The sequence below is a fragment of the Gymnoscopelus microlampas genome, assembly GCF_963454915.1.
Source record: "Gymnoscopelus microlampas genome assembly, chromosome: 3".
Lineage (NCBI taxonomy): Eukaryota > Metazoa > Chordata > Actinopteri > Myctophiformes > Myctophidae > Gymnoscopelus > Gymnoscopelus microlampas.
In genome coordinates, this window is record NC_139940.1 from 17,811,083 (window position 1) to 17,837,364 (window position 26,282).

A 26,282-nucleotide genomic window follows, 5' to 3' on the forward strand; every position below is an offset into this window, starting at 1 on the left:
CTCAAAACATGTTGTAACAGGGACCCCCAGAACCAAAGATTTTAGATAAAAAATGTTCGCTTTAAAAATATATTATTCAAAGATTTGCACACATTTTCACGATAAAAAGATAAATAGCAGATATACAAGCTCATAGCGCGGCACTCGGTGCCGCGCTATGAGCTTGTATATCTGCTATTTATGAATAGCCAAAGACATCTTAAAATGACAGATGCTTTCCCGGTCTTAAAGGGTTAATCAATCTTTTAACCTTCAGTAGAGGTGTATAGGCTTTTACTAGTGAACCAGAACATTATGCTACCCTCCACATCCATCAGGCTCCCAGGAGACCAGTATACAGTCACAGAGGTCATCACATAAGCACTTGACCAAAGATATGGCACCGCTAAGCACAATGAGCAACAGAGACATTAAGACATTATCATGATTACAATGCAATATGAACAGGGACGTGCACAGATAGACTCTAGGTGGTGCTAGAGCGCCTGCCCTTTGCCCTCTTGACCAGAAGTGCCCTTTTGAAAAAAAGGGGTCTTCAACAGGGGGTCCGGGACCCCTAGGGGGTCCTCAGAGTTACTACAGTGGGTCCGCCAAATCTTTATGTGATATGATTTTTCTTTTTACCATAACCACTCGAAACCTAGCATCACTTTTCTGAGGAGAACTTTAGCCAAAAATAGCAGATCTACAAGCCCACAACGCCTCGCGCTGCGAGGCGTTGTGGGCTTGTAGATCGGCTATTTTTGGCAAAGAGGTATAGGTGTAGAGGGAAAAAAGAGCAGACCAAGTTAAAAAAAAAAGTATAATTTACTTGAGCACCTGCCCCTCAAAATGTCTGTGCACGCCACTGAATATGAAGCTTGAAAAATGAAACAAATCAGGAGTATAGTTTTAGTAGTGCAGCCTTGTGCAGCTGTTCCCAACCTTTTCTGGATCAGAGCCCACTTGAAAATCTCTGCAGCCGATTAGCTGCCGCGTTAACAAAAACGTAATATTACGTTTTGTCTTTTTCCACAAGAGGGCGCTCTAACGCAACATAGGAATGATCCTATGACCCTTTAAAAGGGAATGGACAGTTGTGATGTCATCCCAAAAAAAACAGACCCAATGATGGGATCTTGAGAAAAAAGTCCATATCTCCTTTTTTCTTTTGTGGTCAAAACAAGCCATTTTTGAGGGCTATCTCTCTGCAATGGCGGTGTTATTGTTCCAGTCTTTAGATGGGACCCTTCCCATCGCCCAGACACCTTTTGTTTACATCCGGGTCCTCGTTGTGGCTTCTGCAGCTCTAAAAAGATTGCCAATAAACGGTAAAAAACGCTGGTGCTGCCTGTTTTAAAAAAAAACCTCTGGCATTCAATGTGTTAAGTGGTCAGATGGGTACACCAGGTGCATTTTCAGAGCATGTTTATTGTTTTAATGATCAATCAATCTATTTTGTTCCGGCTTTGATCAATGCTGAACCAACATAGTAGCCTACTTTAAGTTCTTATTGATATCACTATGAAAACACATTTTTCAAGGTTTTAAAGAAAAAAAAAACATGTAATATATTTTACATTATTTTTTTTATATTAATATTCATAATTAAAGTCTTAGTGTTTTGCATATTATATGGGAGTAACAAGTGGGGCCTGGCCCACAGATTGGGGTACAATCAACCCTAGTGTCAAGATGGATGCCTTGTCTACAGTGAAACCAAATCCACCTACGGATACAAAATAACACAACCTGAACCTGAACCTGAGAAGAAAACCTATGCGGTGTTGAACAACCCCGAGGCCTTCCACGACGGAGCACAATGCCTCGTTATCCTATCAGTTACGATGGTAATGACTCGCCAATAAAGCCGCCTTTCGCGATGCAAGCAACATCATAGCCGCAAAGCTGCTCTCTAATGAGCGGTTGTAATGAGCAGTGATCTCAAATGTAATGGAGGTTAACGGAGGATTACGTTGAGCACTTTAATGCCAGGCTTTTAGAATGGGCCGAGGCAGCGTCTCTGTTTTTCCCAAAGTAGACAAGAGAAGGAGAAAAAAAGAAAACAGTCAAATAACTCAGTTATTTGATGGTAATGCGAAATCATTGTGGAGGCGAGGACATTTGGACCGAAAAAATGTAAATGTGTGAACGCCGGTGAGGCATAGTTAATGGGTTTAAAAAGTCTGGCTTCGACCATAGCCTCAGGGAAGAATAACAAAAAGGCGCGCGTGCACACACGCGCACACACACACACACACACACACACACACACACACACACACACACACACACACACACACACACACACACACACACACACACACACACACACACACACACACACACACACACACACTCACATAATCCACATGTAGGCGGGAAGAATGATCAACCACACAAATCCAATGAAAAGTGGTAAAAAAAAGAAAGAAAAGAAAGAAAGAAAGAAAGCATCATCTCTACAAGTAAAGCAGAAAGAGTCATCTTGACTTTGCTGTGTGCTGCGTTTTCACAGTTGGGGCAGTCTGACCGCAGACGTGTCAAAATTTGAAGTCTAGAGGGAATAGGTCTGCAGTCAGTGCACCGGTAAATGAGCCAGTATGACTGTGTGCCATGCCGGCAAAGCCCCCAATCTCTTTTTGGGGTCTTCTTCTCAGCTGAGGCCCAGCTCCAGACGCCATCCAAATCCAACTCCGTTGAATTCTTGGCGAACCGATGAACCTGCATGGGCAGGCCCAGGCTTGAGCAGACACAGGACTGTGTCTATTTACATTTCACTTTAGTTTTTGAAGGGCTTGGCTTTCAAAATAAACGAAAGGCTTTGCTCTGAAACGGCAAGCTGATAAAGAGACAAGTAGAAAAGCACAAGGCAGTGGGAAACTATTTGAGATATACGAATCATTCATTTTATATTATTTGAACGCTGTTCACATGTACTGTACTGAGATGGATGGTTGGCTTGACCGCTGATATCAGTTACGCTACATACAAGTCAATGATGCTGTTGGCCTGTGCAAGGCTCATGATGTGCACTGCGATGTTATCTTTATAAATATGTTTAGCCCATTAAAACCTGGACAGTGTCTGTGTGAAATGTTTGCTATAATTTAACCACTTTAACCATTATTTTAAACTTTGGTTCTTCAAAAATAGCAGACACAGTATACAAGCTCATAGCGCGTCACTTCGTGCCTCGCTATGAGCTTGTAGATCTGCTAATTTTGAGTTCACATCTTTGAATATATATATATATTTTTAAAGCGAACATTTTTAACTCAAATCTTTGCTTCTGGGGGTCCCTGGAACAAAATGTTTTCAGATGGGGGTTGGCGGTCAAATACATATAATTTCGGGGGTCCTTGACATGAAAACGTTTGTGCACCACTGATATACAGTAGCAACATATGTTTTCAGAAAACTGTAAGGATTTAGAAGACATTTGTAGAATTTGCCTCTTAATTGGTTAACTGCAGGTGGTTAACACTTGAGTGTACAGCCTTATATAAAAGTATAAACAATGTACTGTTTACCTAAGGCACCACTATAGCTACTAGTTTCATTGTGCAATATATGTAGGAAGTTAAGAGTAGAGTACAGTACTAGTACGGTGAAATTAATAACATAGCATTAATAATGTACTATAGGCAGTCTGGTGATAGAGCATTTGAGTAAACTGTCAATTATTATAAAGAAATGTATATTTCTTTCATCTTGATGGTGGTGCGCATGACCAATGACACATCTACTACAATTACTACTACCAATAATAGAGTTATATAAATCAGACATATTATAGAATCAGATATATACTGTATCAGTCTTTAAAGTCTGGACCTCAGATTTTATTTATGAAATATGAATAACCAGAATAGTATTAATGCAATTAAAAAATAAAGAGTAGATGAACACGTGTAACAAATCATGTATGACAGAGAGCACGAATCAAGCACGATAAATATGAATAAACACTTAGATTTTTTTTTTTAATTAATAACTCCTGCCGGAGAAGAGACTCGGCAACTCTCCAGAGAATGAGCTTGCTGGCTTCCTCAGATGTCCCTTGAATTAAAGTAAACACGTTCAATCAAGCATTTTTTTCCCCCAGTTTTTTTTCCTCTCTCTCAGAGGCAGCGATTCTAAAGTCTAATCTACCAAAGAGGAGTTGAAACCGAAGATTGCTCGTTAAGATATACGCACAACAAATTATATCTCATATTTAACAACTACAGAGACATCAGAAGCCAGCGGGAACATTTCAAACGTTGCTATAGCTGAGATAAGGCGTCTCTCAGCGGGGTACATGAGCGCTGACCGCCCGCTCTGTTAGATTGTGATGAGGCATACACGTGGGACCTCACATCTCAGGAAAAAACTCCAAGCTAATTTTCAAGTTGGCTCTATCTTGATAAATCAACCGACAGAAGTTTAACCCATTAAAACCTGGAAAATCTGTGTAACCACTTAAACCATTATTTTATACTTTGGCTATTCAAAAATAGCAGATATACAAGCTCATAGCGCGGCACCGAGTGCCGCGCTATGAGCTTGTAGATCTGCTATTTTTTTAACAATCTTGACAAGTTTGTGCAAATCTTTGAATATATATATTTTTAAAGTAAACATTTTTTAACTCAAATCTTTGCTTCTGGGGGTCCCTGGAACAAAACATTTTCAGATGGGGGGTCGGCGGCCAAATACATTTTAATTTTAGGTGGTCCTTGACATGAAAAAGTTTTAGGAATCACTGATATAGGTTTTTCAGAAAACTGTTTAGAAGACATTTTGTAGAATCGGAACCTCAGGCCTTAATTGGTTAAACATCTAAATTCTTGCCCCACCCCAAAAAAAAAACATTAACTTAAAATTACATTCTGTGACACAACAGTGGTATTTAGAAAATTATAACCGTGTTCTCCTCCACCATTGCTTCCCTGTTGCTACAGCTGTGGTTGGTGCAAAAATGCATTCTGGGAAGTAGGCTATCCTGAAGGCTCGTTACTCAAAAACTATTATAACATCTATGTATTACTAATTGCTTGTTACTCTTTTCAAACGTAATATTATTACTTTACTTATTACTACCTGCCAACCGTACAGTAACTAGTTACACTACTTTTCCGTTACACATCACCAGTCCCATTACACCTCACAAAATTGGTAATTGCCATCTTTTACCTAAAAAGATTGCACCACTAGCAGTGTTCTTCTGCAGCGTGTACACCACTTTCTCATGTTGTTTCAGGGTTCCATTTGTACATTCTTGGAGTTAAATAAGCACTGATGAGTTTAGTTAATTGATTGATGATGTATTAGGCCATACAGACCCCATTTGATACCTTTTTTCTTTTTATTTATTTTTTAATCTCTGGGACCTTGCGGTGGTCCCCGCACTTGACATTGAGAACCTCTACAACGCTGGTCTGCATGCTTTTACTTTGTTTGTTTGTGCAGCCTGCACTGTAAACTCCTCAGTGCTGATTTAACACCGAAGAGCTAAATGGAATGGATTTGGTTCCCTTTCTACACACATCAGAGTTAAATTTGGTGTATTCAATGTGTGACCGCCCAGTAGAAAAAATATATAATTTTCAAGCTATCTGGACAAGGAATACACTTTGGAGGAAGTTGAGCTGAAGAAAGCATTTAAAGAGACGGACTATATCTCACCGCCGACATCTGGACATAACATAATATAATCCTTCTCGGGAGTTGAGTTTGCAATGTGCCAGAGTGTGAAAACGGATCCGGGGGGGAAATCACACGTACAGTAATGTAGGAGTGGAGATCCAACTGATCCATTCATTTTATGGACTTTGAAATAAGGTAAGAGGGACACTGCATGCAATCCGGGAACCCATTCAGTTAAAAAAGAATTCTTTGAGAGATTAGGGACACTGTGTAACTCCACTCCTTATTCATTGGGGGAAAAGTCAGACTAGAGTCCTGACTCTGAACTGACTGCCTGTCTCCGAAATGCTGACGACATGCAAATCACAATACAGACACTACAGTAGTTATCTTGGTCGGCTGTTCCACCAAGGGGTGTTAAATGTGTTACGAGTGCCTTTATGTGGCAGGGTAAAAACTCTAATATTGAAGTACAGTACTGTATTAAAGTCATTTGTTATTATATGTACTACTTGTTACTGGGAAAAGTACTGTAATATTATTACAGAAATGTGTTACTATAATGTGTTACTGCCCAACACTATCTGAAGGATAGGATATATCAGTTGTATCTTTCAAAATCAGGAAAAGGAGGACACATTCGAACGAGCCTTCGAAATGAGACAGCCTGCTGGTGCCGCTGTGACATAATCGGCCCTCGTACGAGGCCTTTTGCACGATCTCGTCACGTGGTGCCGTGCGACGAGGTGTCCTAAAGACACAGCTGAGCTTTTTGGCAAATTAACCTCCTCCATCTGTGACACCAAGACTTGGAGAAACAAGACAAGCGATAATATTGGTATGACTTCCCTGTGTGATCTGTAGCTGTGGACAGCAAGTTCCTAGGAATGCATCTCCAAGCATGGCATACTGTACATGTATTTGAGCTGTTTTGTTTGAATAAAACCTGGAGCACAAAACTGAGTTGCGAGCCCTATCTTTGTCTCATTATTACTGTTTTTACAGTTAAAGCTCAGCACCAAAAGAACGGAGGATGTGTGTTATTTGTTTTTTCTGAATACTGTACATGTAGCCACACACGCATAAAACACATAGTTTTATCCTTGACAGATCTGAAAAATAGTTTGTGGTCCTTGGCACCGTGCCCGTTGCTGAATGCAGCAACTAGATGGTAATTGACTTTTTAGTTTTGTTTTATTAGGGGATCATCTCAAAATACAAGTACGGAAAAAATAATGTATGCTTTCAATTCATATATGTATTTAATACTTTGCCCGAACAAATTAACAATGGCAGATTTCTTCTACCAAAAATAAATTATGATTTAAAAAAATATAAAACATACTTTAGTCAATTTTAACTTTTTATTCCGGATCAATATACAGTATGAACAACAATTCTTCCTGAATCAGTCTGAACACATGGACAGCTGCTCTCCCTATTGTTTGTGAACAAGAATAGTAATCAAATGTAACAAAAGATGTCCTCAGTAATCTGTAGCCAGACCCATATTCCAGACTTAATTGCATGTGAATATAGGTGGAGCACTGCACTGGAGGTGAGAAAAATCACCATTTTAGTTAATAGGGGAGCGAGGCTATTGTTGCAGCTCCATTATGATTCTCCCCACACAACTCGAAAAAAGAAAGTTAAATAATGGAGGGGGAAAAAAATCAACATTTCACTCACCCAAACAATCCACAATCCATCACTTGTCAGCTTTCACTGTGCTGGCACAGACATCTGCTACTGAATGCACTAAAGTAAACTTTTAGACATAGTTAAAAACATGCGTCCCAAAACCTCCATGCACTATTGACAAGACTTGATTGACATGCTTCGAAATGATGATAATGGAAATACCTCATAAACTGTTGTGACTTTATGCACTTTATGGGACGCTGTTGCATTTGCCCCATGTGTTGTTCTGCTTTATAGAAAAAATATTTTGGTTTCTGTTAGGTGCCCGGTCTTTTTTGTTGTTTTGTTTCTGCTTCTATGTAATATGTCTGAATATTGGGTAAAGTTTGTCTTGTCAAGTCTTATAATTTTGTTTAAAAATAATAAACATATTGTTTAAAAAAAACAAAAAAAACACAGGACTTGATTGTATCCGTGTGCACACTCATATTGACTTGACCTTAATCGGTCTGAGCAATCTATCAATGTGGCACGTTGCCAAGCAGTCTTAGCTGTTGGTGTGTGTGTGTGTGTGTGTGTGTACAAATACTACATTTCAATTAACCCATTGAGACCTGAAGCCGAGTCTCCTAAATCTCAACAGTATTCTGAAAAACGTATGTTTCTATATCAATGGTTCTCAAACTTTTTCATGTCAAGGACCCCCAAAATTATATGTATTTGGCCGTGGACCCCCATCAAAATATTTTGTTCCAGGGACCCCCAGAAGCAAAGATTTGAGTTAAAAATGTTCGCTTTAAAAATATATATATATTCAAAGATTTGCACACATTTTCACGATTTTTCAAAAATAGCAGATCTACAAGCTCATAGCGCGGCACTCGGTGCCGCGCAATGAGCTTGTATATCTGCTATTTTTGAATAGCCCAAAGTGTGAAATAATGCTTTTTAGTTCAAATCTAAAAATGACACAGATCCAGGTCTTAAATGGGTTAAAAAGAAAAAAAACTAAAGCAAATACATGTTTTAATACTTTCAAAAGCATGTACCTTATTTGAAATATTTAAGTATGTTTCAAAGCAAGTAGGCTTCTAGAGTCCAAATTTGACAGAGCAAACTTTCACTTGTAATTGAGAATATGGACCAGGAGTAGCTGTATCTCAACGTGACTCAAAGTGAGTACTTTGTCCACCACTGGTTAAAACGGTGCAGCATTATGACCAGAATTGAGCTGGCAGCTCAATGCAGGGAACTCTGCACCCAGAGGAGAAGGGTGAAGGCCCACAGGGTCATCTGGGAGAGAGCCCTGTCACTCCAACAACTGCTTGTTCACTCTGCCACAGGCTAGCACCATCTGGTCAGAGGGAACATGGGGGGGCTGATGTAGTAGTATAGGCTCAGGGACTGTTTCTATCCCCGAGCTATGAGCTCTGATTCATACTAGGTTTGTGGGAAAATAGCAGATCTACAATATCTGACGACGCATCGTGCTACTACGACACGTTGTGAGCTTGTAGATCAGCTATTTTCCGGTACACACACCGGCACGCAACTATCCGGCTTAACCCTGAGGCCGATTCTACAAAATGTCAGTTTTTAGAATGTCTTCTAAAACAGTTTTTTGAAAAGAACTTATGTTACTATGTCAGTGGTTCTCAAACTTTCTCATGTCAAGGACCCCAAAATGTATATAAATTTGACCAAGGACCCCCATCTCAAAATATTTTGTTCCAGGGACCCCCCAGAAGCAAAGATTTGAGTTACAAATGTTCGCTTGAAAAAGATATATATTTCAAGATTTCCACACATTTTCTACATTTTTCAAAAATAGCAGATCTACAAGCTCATAGCGCGGCACTCGGTGCCGCGCTATGAGCTTGTATATCTGCTATTTTTGAATAGCCAAAGTGTAAAATAATGCTTTTTTTAGCTCAAATCAAAAAATGACACAGATGCGTTCCAGGTCTCAATGGGTGAAGTCTCTTATTGAGCTCAAAACTGTGACGAATACTGTAGTCTATAATGGACTGTGACTCCCACACACCAGCACACATACAGGCACATCACATGTGCATCCACTGTATTCATTATTATACGGCACTGTTCACTTTACATACAGTAATAAGCCACCTATATGTGACTGAGCTATTTATTATATAACTATAGAGTATTTATATATAGAGACAGACTGTCACTGTACTGGTTTACAGCCTCACTAGTCTATGGTTGTGCTGATGCAATTTTATGTTGTTTTTATTCTATTTTGCAAAGTATGCTTTTTGTACTGTACTTTTTTTTTACATTTAGCTTATTATGACTATTTTGATATTCTCACTGTATTTTTTATTTTTTGTCTTTTATCTTTGAGGAGGCTGTAACTGTCACAGTTGTATTGTACTGTAAATGCATGTGACAAATTAAGAGAAACACTTTGCAAACCTTGAAATACACAATCCTCTAACGATGCCATTGCCGTCAGTATGTTTTTTGAAAGATAAAAGAAAAAAGGATAATATATATATATATATTTTTCAAATCAAATCGTGACCCTGAAATCTAAAGTCATATTGAATTGTGGATTTGCATAATAATGACATCCCTATCACAAACAGACACACGCACTCGCTCGCGCACACGCACACGCGCACGCACACGCACACGCACACACGCACCCACACTCAGACTCACTCAGACACACACACACACACACACACACACACACACACACACACACACACGCACACACGCACTCAGACGCACAAACACGCACACACACGCACTTAGACACACATACACGCACACGCACACGCACACGCACACGCACACGCGCACGCACGCGCACACGCACACGCACACACACCTGTGCATCTGTGACATTGTAATGTGATTCAAATGTTTGCTAGTGTTTCTCATTATATATGTGTTTTATATGTTGTTATCTGGCCGTCCTTGAAAAAGAGAGCTTCATGGGCTTCCCTGAATAAATAAAGGAGAAAAAAAAACCAAAAATAACCACACACACACATACACACACACCTCGTGTGCCGTTGAAGAACAGGGTCTGTCGCCGAGGGTTCTGGATGACCACGATGGAGCCGTCGTAGTTCTGCAGGCGGCAGGAGATCTCCGCCGTGCCTCCCTCCAACACCGTCACGTTCTCCGCCTGCACCGCCTGACAGCGTGCTGAGTGACCCGAGGGAGAGAGAGAGAGAGAGAGAGAGGTTAGGCAAGGTAAGGTAAAGTTTATTTATAAAGGCATCACACATGCCTCGTGAAAAATGAATGCGCTGGGATCTCTGCATGGCGTGTCCATTCGGTCCACGTGTCCCCCGCATATATCAAGACCTGTACGACCGAACGCCTTCCAACTTGGTGTGTGTGTGTGTGTGTGTGTGTGTGTGTGTGTGTGTGTGTGTGTGTGTGTGTGTGTGTGTGTGTGTGTGTGTGTGTGTGGCAGAGGACCTGGGGGAGTCATGTGCCAAGTGAGAAGTCGGTCAGATCAGCGGTTGTCCACAAAATACTGATAAATCCGGGAATCCGCAAATATTGAGGATGTCGTCAAATATGACCCCTAATGCAGTGGTTCTCAAAACCTTTTCATGTCAAGGACCCCCCTAAAATGATATGTATTTAAAATATATATATATTCAAAGGTCTGCACAAATTTTCACGATTTTTCAAAAATAGCAGATCTACAAGCTATTAGCTTGTATCTCTGCTATTTTTGAATAGCCATCAACATGAGATCATATAGTATTGACGTGATAGACTGCTGGCATATTTGGGTATGGCTGAGATGGAACTACAGTATATATTATGTATGTTAGTGAGTATAGTGGTGTGAATCACAAACACCATACCATACTATATAGATTCTTTCAGACAACGATTTGATATTTTTTCGAAATCACACATTTTGCCAAGATAGTATAATAACACTTCCATTAGACTCAGGATCCTATACGATCGATACGTGCCCAGCTAACACAATCATGTTATATTTACATCAGCTCACCAACAAGCAAACCACTATAATTTTATTACAGATTTGTCCGTCACTGGATTTTATCGCTGGAGCCGTATTAATGATTGCCAAGCAGATTAAAACATTGTCAAATCATTAATAACATAAAAGGCATGAATGCTTAGGAGTGATAGAGACACTGTCAACTCAGTTATATAGCATTCTATTTAGCCATTCACTAGCAGTTAAATTCATAGAATAGGACACGTTTAAACACCTGCTAATAGAAAATAACGCTAGCGTGGCATGTTTGACCCATTAAAACCAGGAAAGCATCTGTGTCAAATTAGAAGATGTACAAGCTCACGGCGCGTCACTTCGTGCCACGCTTGTACATCTGCTATTTTTGACCATTTTTGAAAAATCTTGAACGTGTGAAAACCACTGATTTAGAAGGTATTTGTAGAATCGGCCTCAGGTCTTAATGGGCTAAACCACACTGCTTCAGAGGATGACTGATAGTGTAGCCTCGATCGTGTTTGGGCTATACTGCAGTTTATTTAGATGTTGTTTTACAGTGTTTAGGTGCCAAAATCCCAAAAATAATCTTACCCGTTTCTAAAAGAATAGAGTCTTCCAAAGTACATTTTCTTCATTTATTCAAACTAAAAATGTGTCCAATAAGGTGTAAAACTCAATCAAACAAAAACGGTAAGAAAAGTGTTTCTGGTCTAACCCCAGTGCTGTCTTTTCCAACTTGTACCCACTTGTACTGAAGAAGGTCACTGTGACCCTGGCCTTATATACAGGACTAAAATCACACATGTGCCTAATCAAAGCAGCTGTTCTAAATCCCTTGATTACAGCAACAATTAAGCACAGTTGCATCATGCATAGTTCTAATACTATCAACATAGTTAACCAAACACTGACAAACTATAAAGCCTTAATATTACAAAACACATAACTTATTCTCACTATTCACAGGTCATACATTTTCAGATATCTGCTCCCACACAGTGTGATAATCCAACAATTAGGAAATCCCTCTCTGAAACAATCACCATGCAATCAGATGCATGGATCAGCGCGCGGGGCCTCACTGCATTCCTCATGTCATCAATACACAGACAGACAAATCGCTCTGCAAGTAAACGCCATGCAGGCGATCTACGCCTGCTTCAGCGTGTGTCAAATCCGTTTCCTGCACGGCACTTAGACAAAAAAGTTGCCCACAATCCAGCTCTTGTCGCGGGTGGGTGGGGCGTGTGTGTGTGCGAAACGAGCACCAACGTGACAGTTTTGCGAGAGTGCGCCCCCTTGTCGCTCCGCCTGTCAGATTGCCCACTCCTCCCTATACCTGAACGCTATATATTTATGAACGCTGGCCTCTCATTGAAAATGAATTACTAGGCACTTCAGTCTCTTCCCGTGTGAAAAGCCCTTTACCCCCTATCCAATCTTTAGCTACAGTAGTAAGTTACTATGTATGCAGTTTGTGAACAATGCTGTGTTCACATGCATTGATACTGACAAACAAACACCGTTCTGCTTCTTTTTCTTTGAGCAGAATAATCGATTGGAACTGAAAATGCTCACTTTGCGTCGATTAGATTGGATCGTTGCCCATTGAGTGTGTATATTAGTGAGCCAGTTTGTGCAAAGAAAGAAGAGAACCCCCCCCCACACACACACAACAGCACCCTGTCCAAACACCTTTATGTTACCAGCTAAGAAACATCCCTGAAATTAAACCTTTTTGTAACTTCTGCTGATCTAGAAAAAAAAATTCTGCCACACTTTCATCTCCTCCGCCGTCCAGATTACAGCAACTCTATGTACTCTGCTTCAAAAAGAAAAAACCCGGCCCGTCGTCTCCAATTAGTTCAGAACGCAGCAGACCTAACACCAGAAGAGCTGAGCACGTTACACCAACTTTACACTCCCTTCATTGGTTAGCCCGGGCAGTGGTTCTCAAACTTTTTAATTCAAGGTCCCCTCAGGTTGATATGTGAGCTTGTAGATCTCTTGTTAGAGCTATTTTCACTGCATGTTCGGCCTAGAATTGGGATGCTATAGGTTTACATTAGACCCGAGATCCTGGGGCAGGACCCCTTATATGGTCGTTCAAAGTCTAGAATCAACTTTATTGTCACATCACATGGTTTACAGGATGTAAAAGTGAAGATTGAAGACGAGGTACCCCTGGACTCTGGAATGGCTATAGCAAATTCACTCTTCTCTTTTTACACACACTTTCATAGACTTGCTTTTACTACCGGGTTACAGTCTGTTCTTATCGTTTTATGCTCTTTTATTATGTTCCTCAGACACCTTTTATCCCTTTAAGCTCTTTCATTGTGTTTCTCACACACTTTTTACACTTCTATCCTTTTATTATGTTTATCGCACAATTTTTCCTTTGTTTCTTTTATCTTTGATGCTGGGTGAAGCACGTTGTAACTCTGTTAAAGGGCTATACAAATAAGGTTTATTATTACTACTATTAGAACAATCCCTATAATGTGTGCAAACAAGTGGTTTAGCACTTGTATGAGAAACTGTGAAGTGAGTCTACAGGCCCCAGTATTGCTATACTCTGTAGTGCAGCCAATGTTTTTGGCAAGACCAACACAGCGGGGCCAAAGCCCTATAAAATGTGATTGTCTCTGTCTGACTGAGTCTCTGAGTGATGAAGTTACACCATTGGTTGGCCTAACAACAAACTAGTCAATCGCAGAGCAGTCAGTCGTCCCTCCGGGCAATCAACGAGAGTCCACAAGCTGCACAGAGCCCCCGGGCAGCCAATCCATCCACCCTGTCCAACGCTTTCACACAACACAAGAAATCGAGCCGGCCATCCGATGGCTGAAGAGGCGTCGAGGCACCGTGGTGGTCGATGGCGTCCACATGGAGTACATGAAACACACCAAGACAAGAAGGCAACTTCCCACGTATAGGCTGTAGCACGCTGTTTCTCAACGTCAGGTCTGGGGGCCCCTGCAGGGGTCCAAAATGGACCAATACGGTCCTGTAATTCTGAGAGTGTACGAATGGAACCATTTTTTAAAGAGGTGGTGCCATGGTTTTGCACTTTTTCTGTTTTTCATGTGTCTATGAGGTTGATAGAACTTCATTAAGCCGCCTGGTGGTGTTTTTATGGTATTTTGAGTTTCTACCTGGAGGCTGAAACCTTGAGGGTCAAACGTGCCAATAGAAAAACAGCGCTTTAGTGACATAGTAAAAACATACCCTCCCCCTCATTATCATAACACAACAGGTGTGGGCATGAGGAGGAGGAGGGACTAGGACAGGTGGACAGGTGGGTGGTGCAGAGGAAGAAAAATCTTCCTCCTAGTATAGCCATAATACCTGATGATCTTGTTTTAGGGGGGGGGGGGGGGGTCACTGAAAATCACGGCACCCCATCTTTAAAAAGAATTCGGACCCCAATCTACACTGTAAAATTCTCAGTGCTAATTTAACTTTGAGAGTGTGCTAATGGACCACGGGTCCATTTGGTTCCTTTTGTACACTCTCGGAGTTACAAACCCATATAAGAACCCCCTGGTGGTCCCCGGACTCTAGCATGTCTGGAGCATGTGAGCATCATGTTTCCGCTGCTCGAAGCTGCCAAAGACCTGGCGCTGCGCCAAGGTGATATCCCTGCCTTAAGTCAAATAAGGATATATAGTAATGACCCCAAGAGATACTGGCCCATCTGTCTGCATGCTGTGTGTTCTATAAAGCTCCTGTAATGCCTCCTCCACACGCGTCTCCACCCAGTGATTGACCCCCAGCTGGCTTTAGAAACAGAACTCACAGACCAGGTGACCATCCTGTGCCAATAAGGCTATACTGTAGTAATGACACCAAGGGATACTGGCCCATCTCTCTCTGCATGCTGTGTGTGTTCTAAAAAGCTCCTGGAATGCCTCCTCCACACGCGTCTCAACCCAGTGATTGACCCCCAGCTGGCTTTTGAAACTAACCCACAGACCAGGTGACCATCCTGTGCCAAGATACAGTATATATATACAGTATAGAGGACAGCTTCCTGGCAGGTTGAAGAGGCTGGCACCATCATCATAACTGTCTGGCTGCATGAACTACACATGAAGCTTCAGCTGCAGGTTCAGGCCATCGATCCCACGTTGATTGAGGGCGTCTAGCCCAGTGGTTCTCAATGTGGGGTTTGGGGACCCCAAGGGGCCCTAGTTTATACGTCAGCTATTGGAAAATAGCAGATCTACAAGCTCACAATGCATCGCAATGCATTGTGAGCTTGTAGACTGGCTATTTTTTAAAGAATTGTGAAAAGTAGCAAAAATGTAATAATCTTGAAAACCTTTAACAGCAATATTGTTATGGAGAATCCCTGGCACGAAGTCGTTTGAAATGGGGGTCCTTGGCTGAGTATATCAATGTTGGGGGTCCTTGACATGAATGTTTGAGAACCACTGGTGTTGCCAATAACACTCAAGGAGCCACAATGAAGATGCCACACATTTCTACAGTTCTCTGCTGCCACGTCTGGTCTATGGTGCCATAGTCAGGGTTGCCAGATCTGCCTATTATAATTTCCCCGCAAGATTTTATTTGAAAATAGCCGATCTACAAGCTCACAACGCGTCGCATCGCGGCGCGTTGTAAACTTGTAGATCTGCTATTTTCAAATAGCTGATGTACGCTTCTTTTGGGCTGGTTTTCCTAGACCCGGTTGCTTGTTTCTCTCACAGAATCTGGCAACACTGACCATAGTCCCCCATAATGAAGAAGATGGATGCTTGCCCTCTCCATCACCCTACAGACTGTCTCTCTGGAGGCCTATGAGACACTCTGGTAAACCTTCCTATGGTATCAATCACCCTGGTTGATGTTAGATGAGAAGCAGTCCCATGGCCCTCTCTCTGTCTCCCTCAAAGCAACAGCAAAAATGACCCCAACCTCATAACTCCTCTATGATCTTTGCAAGCGAAGAATCAGCCATTGTGTGTGTGTGTGTGTGTGTGTGTGTGTGTGTGTGTGTGTGTGTGTGTGTGTGTGTGTGTGTGTGTGTGTGTGTGTGTGTGTGTGTGTGTGTGTGTGTGTGTGTGTGTGTGTGTGTGTGTGTGTGTCAGTGTGTGTGTGTGTGTGTGTGTGTGTGTGTCAGTGTGTGTGTGTGTGTGCGTGCGTGCGCGTGCGCGTGTGTGTGTGCGTGTGCAAACGCCAGCTCGTGCACTGGCATATACTGTATCTGTATTCTAAGGATGAATGATGGCAATTATAATGGTTTACATTTTAATCACACACACTCAGAACACACTCTCCATCCATACGGTATACTGTTGAGTTATTCACCACATCCTCTCCCTTACGCCTACACTTACTCAACATCCCTTTTCTTTTTCAGTCTCCTTATCTCTATCACACACACACACACACACGCACACGCACACGCACACGCACACACACACACACACACACACACACACACACACACACACACACACACACACACACACACACACACACACACACACACACACACACACACACACACACACACAGTCACACCTGGCTCTTGTTTGATGAACAGGGAGAAAATGAAGGATGTTTTAAGTGCTGTGTTTTGAAGGTTACTGTTCCATCTCAGCTGAGGTGGAAATTGAACGTCACTCTCCCCCTCTCTGCCCCTCTTCCTCTGTCTATCCTCATTTACCCCTCTCCCTCCATGCCACCCCCCTATGTACCTCTCTATACCCCTCTCCCTCTATGCCACCCCCCTATGTACCTCTCTATACCCCTCTCCCTCCATGCCACCCCCCTATGTACCTCTCTCTACCCCTCTCCCTTCCACTCTCTCTCTTCATCTCACTCCCTGATCACCAGGCTCTCTCTCCCCTACTCACCCACCACACCCTCTCTCCTTTCTCTCCCTTTTTAACTTCAAATGTGTCTGTTGCTTTGTTTTTAATGTTGCTATATGTCGTCTGTGTCCCTTTAATGCCCATATGTACAGTACAAACTCTCAGTATCACTGGCAGTTATAGGCTATAGTATACATGCTTGTGCACAAGGACGTATACTACGCACAATTTACAGATGCTTTCTATACCAAACACAGAATATTGCACCACACTCAATTGACCCCCCTAACCCATTTAGGCCTGAGGTTCCGATTCTACAAAATGTCTTCTAAATCCAGTTTAAAACAGTTTTCTGAAAACAAATGTTCGCTTTAAAATAATATATATATTCAAAGATTTGCACACATTTTCACGATTTATCAAAAATAGCAGATCTACAAGCTCGTAGCGCGGCACTCGGTGCCGCGCTATGAGCTTGTAGATCTGCTATTTTTGAATAGCCAAAGTGTAAAATAATGCTTTTTAGCTCAAATAAAAAAAATGACACAGATGCGTTCCCGGTCTTAAAGGCCTAAACAAACAAACAAACAAACAAGGCGAGGATTAAGACGGAGGCACAGTTTCCAAGGAGCCTCTTTTGATGCGTCCATGGCAGCTGGTGGATAATCATGCTTGATTATGCTGAGGTCAGACCCCCAGCCTTTTTCTCAGGTCATTTTGTTTACACCCCATGCAGTCTAGCTGCCACTCCAGCCTCCCTGCTGCGAGCGGAGCGGACACGACGACCCTCTGTTTGAATTCAAACGATTCACCGAACCGTTAGTCAATGTGAAGGCATGTTAGCCTGGAGCGGTGCACCACCATCGCCTTCACTGAGGCAAAACCAGCTCTCTCAGCTGCAAACAACGTTTTCCTAGCGACTTGCGGGCGAGGGGGGCGGGTGGGGCTGGGATTGTAATTTGTAAGGAAATGTAAATATGGCAACTCGTTTAGATGTAGGTCTACGTAGGTTTATGGTTTACCAAGGACTATAGTCGTTTCACTCATGATACAATTTCTCTTTCATAACAGATACATGTGCCAGATAATCCCCTACAACAAAACACCAAGAGAGTAAAAAAAACAATGTTTCAGTCATTCAGTCCGACTTCACTGTAGCCTAGTAGCCTTTTCATAAATGATACTTAGGCTGTCGTGAAAGTTTATAATATTTATTGAAATAAAGTTTCAAATACAAAGGTAGTAGTAGTAGTTGTGAATTAGCAAACCAGACATTTAGACTGAATGTTTCCTTTATCCTCATCTTGCGCTAATGCATGCAACTGTTTCGGCAGGTTTTATTTTTGTTGTTTCTCATAAGCGTGCATCCGTTGTCCATCAACAACACAGCCGTCTATGCCTTGACTTCACCCGGCCCCCCGACCCCTCGCCTGCAAGTCACCAGGAAAACGCCGTTCGCCTCTCAGCTACACCCCCCCCCCACCCCAAAAGAAGAAAAACAAATCTCCACCACTGTCTTGATCTGATTTGCATCTGCATTTGCATCCTCAAACCCTCCCCCCCTTCCCCCCCTGTCTGTGTCGAAACTCACAAGTGGCGTTCATATGGTTTAAGACAAAGAGCAACATCAATATTGAAGTGCGTGATAAAGCAGGCAATAAGGAGGCTCGATAACAGACAGCAGGAGTATATATTACTCTGCTAGGTGGAGAGGAGCCCCGGCGCTCTGTATAAAACACCTTCAGAAAGCAGAAAACGCTGGGAGACAAACAGATGGTGGCTGCCATGGCAAGACTTGCTGACTTGACTGCTTTGGGGCCCAAATAAATGTCTATACTGTATCTGCAGCCAAGCGTGGGCTGACTACGTATGCCCCTGCGCGCGCGCGTGTGCGTGTGTGTGTGCGTGTGTGTGTGTGAGATAAGGAAGTTGAGTTTGTGTAATAAGTGTGTGTCAGTGACCATATGTGGGTGCATACCGTACTGCAAGTGTGACTCCGAGAGACAGTTGGCATATTGCAATTAACCCATTAAGACCGGGAACGCATCATGTGTCAGTTTTAGATTTCTTTGGCTATTCCAAAAATGTACAAGCTCTAGATCTGCTATTTTTTGAAAAATCTTTCAAAAGCTAACAAGCTAACTCAAATCTTTGCTTCTGGGGATTCTACAAATGTCTTCTAAATCCTAACAGTTTAAAAAAAAAAACGTATGTTGCTATAATAAGTGGTTCTCAAACTTTTTCATGTCAAGGACCCCCAAAATGTATTTGGCCGTGGACCCCCATCTCCAAATATTTAGTTCCAGGGAGACCCCCAGAAGCAAAGATTTGAGTTAAAAATGTTTGCTTTAAAAAAATATGTATTCAAAGATTTGCACACATTTTCAAGATTTTCTCAAAAATAGCAGATCTACAAGCTCATAGCGCGGTACTCGGTGCCGCGCTATGAGCTTGTATATCTGCTATTTTTCAATAGCCCAAAGAAGAAGAAAAACAAATGACACAGATGCGTTCCCGGTCTTAACGGGTTAAGCTACTTTGACACCACCCGATCCCTCCGACTTCATCCAAATTTAATTTTCCCTGAGATTTTAATCGCTCTTAATGCAATACGCTAAGCCGTACATATTCATCACGTCAGGGGACAGACAGACACGCCGTGTAAACTGAACTCTGGGACGACACGAGGAGACGAGAGAGAGAGAGAGTACCGCAGAGGGTACGAAGATAAAGAGGACTTTCTGGAAGAGAGAGACAAAGTCCTGACAATTAACACTAATTGTAGTCATTATTGCCCCCATTCTCTACATCAATATTGTGATTCATATCGGGTTGGCCATCAGGGCCTGCCACCGCCATCCCAATTATTTTCCTAATGGCTATGATTACTCATCTCCGTGGCAACCGGCCTCGGTCACCGTCGTATATAAGACGGCGCGAATTGTAATGACGCCACCGCGCGGGCCGTGACTTAAAGCAAGGTGTGACAATCTTGGGTGATAAGTGACCCCGCGGAAAGAGCGGTCGAGAGACATAGAGAGAGAGAAGGAGAGAGAGAGACAGAGAGGCAGAGAGAGAGAGAGAGAGAGTGGTCAAATGTTTGGTGCGTTTCTGTGCGGAGGAGGGAAAAACAACACGACTAATTACGTGTCCATTTATACATCCACTTTCCTCGCCAGCTGTTGCCTCTTCAAAAGGAAATTAGCTGGAGTGGTGGTGTAGCGAAGGAGCGAAGGAGGGGAAAAAAAGCCATATATCCTTAACCCATGAAGACCTGAGGCGATTCTTAACACATTGGCTGCCAATTATTTCAGATTTTTTTGCAGTAGACTGCCAGAGATTTTTCAATGAAAAAACAAAAGTACTCAGGAGCCGAGATACAGACTTTTTAAGTGTTAAGTTAACAAGGAAGTGGATGGGAGTCTAAATCTTCAAAAAATCATATCTCCTTGGTCTTTAGGTCAAAAAAAAAAAAAAAAAAAAAAAAAGTTTTTTAAATCCTAACAGTTATTTGAAAAAAATCCGATTTTTCAAAAATAGCAGATCTACAAGCTCATAGCGCGGCACTCGGTGCCGCGCTATGAGCTTGTATATCTGCTATTTTTGAATAGCCCAAAGAAATCTACAGTGACACAGATGCGTTCCGGGTCTTAATGGGATAAAGGCCCACGAGCTAGCGCGCCGCTGAGCGAGCCAAGAATGGCATCATCCGTCGGCTTGCCTAGCATGCCCGAGAGACACCACCCACTGACAGTTGCTAGCTAGCGCTAGCTATCTAACTGTGGAACCTTCGTCTGGGGCCACGGGAGACTGAGGAGGGCGGGTGTGTGGAAGGGAGGTGGGCGGGAGATGGTGTTTCTAAGCAGGAAATGATAGCGTCGTAGCGGGGAGTTTATAGGAAGCGATGGTTTTGGGGTATAATAACGCAGCTGGCATGGGGCTGGAGGAAAGATATCAGATATGATGCACGTCCCCACCCCATCCCCACCTCCACCAGTTCAGAATTATACAGCTACACCCACAGCTGGGCTGCGGCACTTTGGTGTGTTTTTTTTTTTTTACCGGGGGATTTTTATGGGTTTCTATTCACTTCAAGGCCAAATACTAAGGCCTGAGCCTCAGAATGCCAATAACGTACTGTGCTCACCGTGTGTGTGTGTGTGTGTGTGTCACTGTGTGTGTGTCACTGTGTGCGTGTGCGTGTGCGCGTGCGTGCGTGCGAGAGAGAGAGAGAGAGAGAGAGAGAGAGGGAATGAAGGGAAAAAGGTGAGAAAGAGAGAGAACCTCCCCCCCTTGACAGAGATATTAATCTGGCCCCCATTAAAATCCGGCCAATAATAAAATACTCCACGAGCGTCGAATTATATTAAGAGAGAACGCTGGCAGCGATCAATAGAGCAGTGCCATGGTGACGGCTATGATCAACAGATAAATAAGAGAGAGAGAGAGAGAGAGAGAGAGAGAGAGGGGGGGGGGCAGAGGGAGAGAAATCATAAAAGAAAATGACTTCTCTTTTCAGCCAAGCGGGGGCAGTATTTCATAGCAGCAGTGCTGAGCTGGTTTGAAGCCTTGAGCTCTCTTGTCAGTGACCCCCCCCCCCCCACACACAGGAAAAAGAAAAGCTTTTATTTACTACTACAGCACTGGAGCGCGAGAATGCCCTATCATTTCAAAGTACATAAACAAATAAATAAATAATATGCGGACAAATTCATAAGACAAGGTCTGTGTTCCCGGTGCCCGTCAACATAATGGTTCCCCTCGCCCGTTGCAGGTTGAATTATTATGCTGAGGGGACCGAGGGACAGAGGAGGAGGACGGGAGGTGGAGGGAGGGAGGGAGGGAGGGAGGGAGTGAGGGACGGAGCGAAGGGTGGGAGGAGGAGGAGGGAGGGAGTGAGGGACAGAGGGGGAAGGATGATGGGAGGGAAGGGGGAGGATTTGGGAAGCGGCCAGGTGGACTCGCTTGCATGGGGTCACGGTAAATTCTAGAAAGTGCCTTGCCGGCGTGGGGTTAGCAGGCTGAATTACCGCCTCGCTGTGTCTGTATCTCGTCTATCTTTATCTCCTTCTCTGTTCGTTTCCCCTTTCTTTTGTCTGTCCTTCTATTTCGGTTCCCTTTTTTTTCGCCGGCTTTCCCTCTCAGATGCATCTTTATAAAGGGTCTAGCACTCTGCCAAAGCACTTTTATTTAACCACATGAACCCCAGCATTCATTGCTATTCTGGGGGGCGAACATTCAGGGAAAATAGCGGACCTATACAAGAACAAAACGCATTGTTGCGGCGTAACTCGGCGTGAGCTTGTAGATTGGCTATTTTCGGCGATGAGATTTACAGCCCGTAGGGATCCCATAGTCAAAGTATGAAAAGACAAGTGGTTCCCAAGCTTTTTACGGATCAGGGCCCACTTGAAAATCTCCAAAGCGGAGATTTTCAAAGTGAATGAAAAATAGCATGACATCAATTGACGTCGTCAATTAAGTCTTGAGGGCCGTTTCACAACGAGCACTATAACTATAATGACAACTATATACTGTAGTTTTAACCCATTCAATCTGCGGGAACGCATCTGTGTCATTTTAGATTTTAGCTATAACCATTATTTATACTTTGGCTATTCAAAAATAGCAGATCTACAAGCTCATAGCGCGGCACTCGGTGCCGCGCTATGAGCCTGTAGATCTGCTATTTAAAAAGAATCCTGAACATTTGAGCAAATCTATGAATGTATATATATTTTTAAAGGGAGCATTTGACTCAAATCTTTGCTCTGGGGGGTCCCTGGAACAAAATATTTTCAGATGGGGGTCTGCGGCCAAATACATACATATCATTTTGGGGGTCCTTGACATGAGAAAGTTTGTGAACCACTGATATAGAAACATACATTTCTTTCAGAAAACCGTTTTTCTTTCAAAAAATCCTTCAAAAAACTCAAGTGGATAGCAGAGAGTTCACGCCACAATCACAACAAAGACGATGGAGAACGATATGTAGTGTTCTGCCAATTATTTGGCCCACTTGAGGATAAGTGGGCCTCCACTTGAGAATCCTCACGGCCTCGCCCAGTGCCACAGGTTGAGAATGGCTAATACATAACAAAAGCAAAGTGGTGCGTGCGGTGAGGAGAGGCTTCCACATTTCCCATCATACACACAGGGTACTAACACCCAGAACAAACAACAGCAACACGAACCGCTCTGCATCCCGGAAGGTTCACATCATCGACAGCCTGTTCATTGCCTCTAACCCATTAAAGACCTGAAGCCGATTCTACAAAATGTCTTCTAAATCCCAACAGTATTCTGAAAAAACTTATGTTTATCAGTGGTGCTCAATCTTTTTCATGTCAAGGACCCCCAACATTATATGTATTTGGCCGCGGACCCCCATCTAAAAATATGTTGTTCCAGGGGGTCCCAGAAGCAAAGATTTGAGTTAAAAATGTTTGCTTTGAAAAATATATATATTCAAAGATTTGCACACATTTTCACGATTTTTCAAAAATAGCAGATCTACAAGCTCATAGCGCGGCACTCGGTGCCGCGCTATGAGCTTGTATATCTGCTATTTTTTTAGCTCAAATCTAAAAATGACACAGATGCGTTCCGGGTCTTAATGGGCTAATTATCTTTTGATTGGATGCAAACCAGGTACTTAGGTTTGTCTTTGCAAAACGGATGTGAGGAGGAATCGATGGGAAAGACAAGACACTCTCTCTGTGGTGGTGAGGGGGGCCTTGCGTTTTGTGCTATTCCTGTCTTTAATTAAAACAACAATATACCCGTTTAAAGTTCCCACTCTTGTGGGTCATCTGTTAGCGACTTCTCTCTCTCTCTTCCCCATCTGGGCGTACAATATTTTCTTGCTATCCCGCCGGGTCGCTGGAGCGAGCCAGATTCAGAAAGTACATATGCAAATTAATTGCACCGCTGCTTGTGTGCGTGTGTGTGTGTGTGTGTGTGTGTGTGTGTGTGTGTGTGTGTGTGCGTGTGTGTGTGTGTGTGTGTGTGTGTGCGTGCGTGCGTGCGTGCGTGCGTGCGTGCGTGTGCGTGCGTGCGTGTGCGTGCGTGTGCTCGCGTGTGTGTGTGTGTGTATGTGTGTGTGTGTGTGTGTGTGTGTGTGTGCGCGCGCGCGTATATGTGTGTCTGTGTGCTCATTGGAGCATTTACTCCAGGTTAATCAGAGTTTTGTGGTGTACTGCTCCTATGAAATAGCTGACTTTGAGATTATTCTACTCCTCCCCAACCTCCTCATCTCCTCTCCCATCCCCTCTTCTCCATTCCTCTCCTCTGCTCTCTCATCTCTCCTCTCCTCTCCACCCCCCCTCTCCTCTCTCCAGTCTAAAAGTATCACTCCATCTCTCCCCGGCAAGCAGCGGCATGCCAGTCAAATCCGGCATATAATAAAAAATACATAAAATAAAATAAAAAGAGTACCTTCTATAAATAATACACAATGCTTTACAAATGTGGGGCTGGCCTCTCTCATTATACCTTCATTGTCATTCTCCAGTAACTTCCTCTCTTCACCCCACAACCTCCCATTCTCTCCGTCTGTGACTCAAGCTTTCTTTCATTCTTTTCTTTTCTCTCTCTACTCTCTCGCTTTGCTCTCACTTGTTCCTACTTTAGACCGGAAACTCATAACACTAGGCTGCCGTTGCCTTGGTTCTCTCTCTAACAAAGTGGTTTTTCAACCCTTTTCATATCAAGGTCCATTATTTATTCGGCATTTGATGAGATTTAGACTCTCAGACTCAAAAGGTTGAATATTTTGTTATCGTTGGATAAGATTTTTGTCCACAATTCCATGCTGTGCGGTTGATGTGGTACCAATAGGAGAGATAACAGGCAGACCTTGATCAAAATAACAATTCGTATACACATTCTCTAATTGTGTTACTTATTGTAAATTAACTCATGCAGATGTTTAACAATAATTTATATTTTTAATTTTTTATCCCACAATTTTGTAACCCTTATTTTTTTTCACCCAGTGCCAATGCCTATAAGCTGTAATCCTGGGCGCTACTCTCCCTCTGCCAGCCTGGGGAGAGCCCCGAACTGAGCTCATGCTTCTTTCAACGCATGAGGAGCCCCCCGTTTAACAGAAATGTAACTCTTGAGAGCGTAAAATGAAACCAAATGGACCCGTAAGGGTCCATTCGGTTTCATTTTACGCTCTCAAGAGTTAAAGATATATAAGGGCCCGATTTGGTTACCAACTCTCCATCATTTAGCTGGGGACCACCTAGGAACCCTCTCTCAAGGACCACTGGTGGTCCCCGGACCCCTGGTTGAGAACCACTAAATCTCATCCACTCCATTTCTTTTTTCAGACCCCACCCCCCCACCCCCCCCCACACACACAAGGTGTCTGATCAAATCATTGATTCCCACTTCCCTCCTGTCTCCTCTGCCTATCCCTCTTCTCTCTCTAGTCTAGTTACCATCGTGTCGCGAGCCGTCCCCGTCCGTTGTCCATCCTCATCCTTGTCCCTTCTGCTTAATGTATAACTCTGTTCGACTGGCGGCGAGCGCAGCGTGATACCGTCGTACGACCAGTGGTGTAAAGTAACTAAGTACATTTACTCAAGTACTGTACTTAAGTACAACTTTACTGGAGTATTTCCAATTGTCTGTACTTTTACTTCTACTATTCTACTATTTTTACTCCACTACAATTATTTGAAAACTTTAGTTACTAGTTACTTTGCAGATGTAAATTATTACATTATAGAACATACATGAACCACTTTAGCCCTATTTTATACCTAGGCTATTTGAAAATAGCCGATCTACAAGCTCACAACGCGTCGCGATGCGACGCGTTGTGAGCTTGTAGATCTGCTATTTTCAAACATTTTAGTACTTTTACTTTTGTTACTACTTTTGTACATTTTGATACCAATACTTTTGTACTTTTACTCAAGTCAATTTTGAATTCCGGGACTTTTACTTGTAACAGAGTAGGCTACTTCTACATTGCAGTATCGATACGTTTGCTTAAGTAAAACATTTGAGTACTTTTCCCCGCCACTGCGTACGACAAAGTATAATAAATCAGGCGTTCTATGCCCTCCCTTCTCTCCCACAGACCTCGAGAGAAATGTTTTGTGCTGGCTGGGGTCTTTTCTTTTTTAAGGCCTTCTCTCTTCTTTGCAATACTCTGTCCTTCCATGTGCTTCCTTTCATATTTTGTCTGATTGTCTCTC

At 42.7% G+C, this 26,282-nt stretch overlaps 1 protein-coding gene across 1 annotated transcript in view; it reads right to left on the reverse strand.

Moving 5' to 3' along the window:
• cadm4 (cell adhesion molecule 4) overlaps positions 1 to 26,282 on the reverse strand; it is a gene marked incomplete at its 3' end in the record, with an annotated part of 104,235 nt that overhangs the window by 68,967 nt on the left and 8,986 nt on the right. Inside the window, exon 2 of the mRNA XM_084052245.1 lies at positions 10,288 to 10,434. Within this exon, the coding sequence (XP_083908371.1) occupies positions 10,288 to 10,434 (147 nt within the window). The remainder of the gene's footprint in view (positions 1 to 10,287; positions 10,435 to 26,282) is intronic.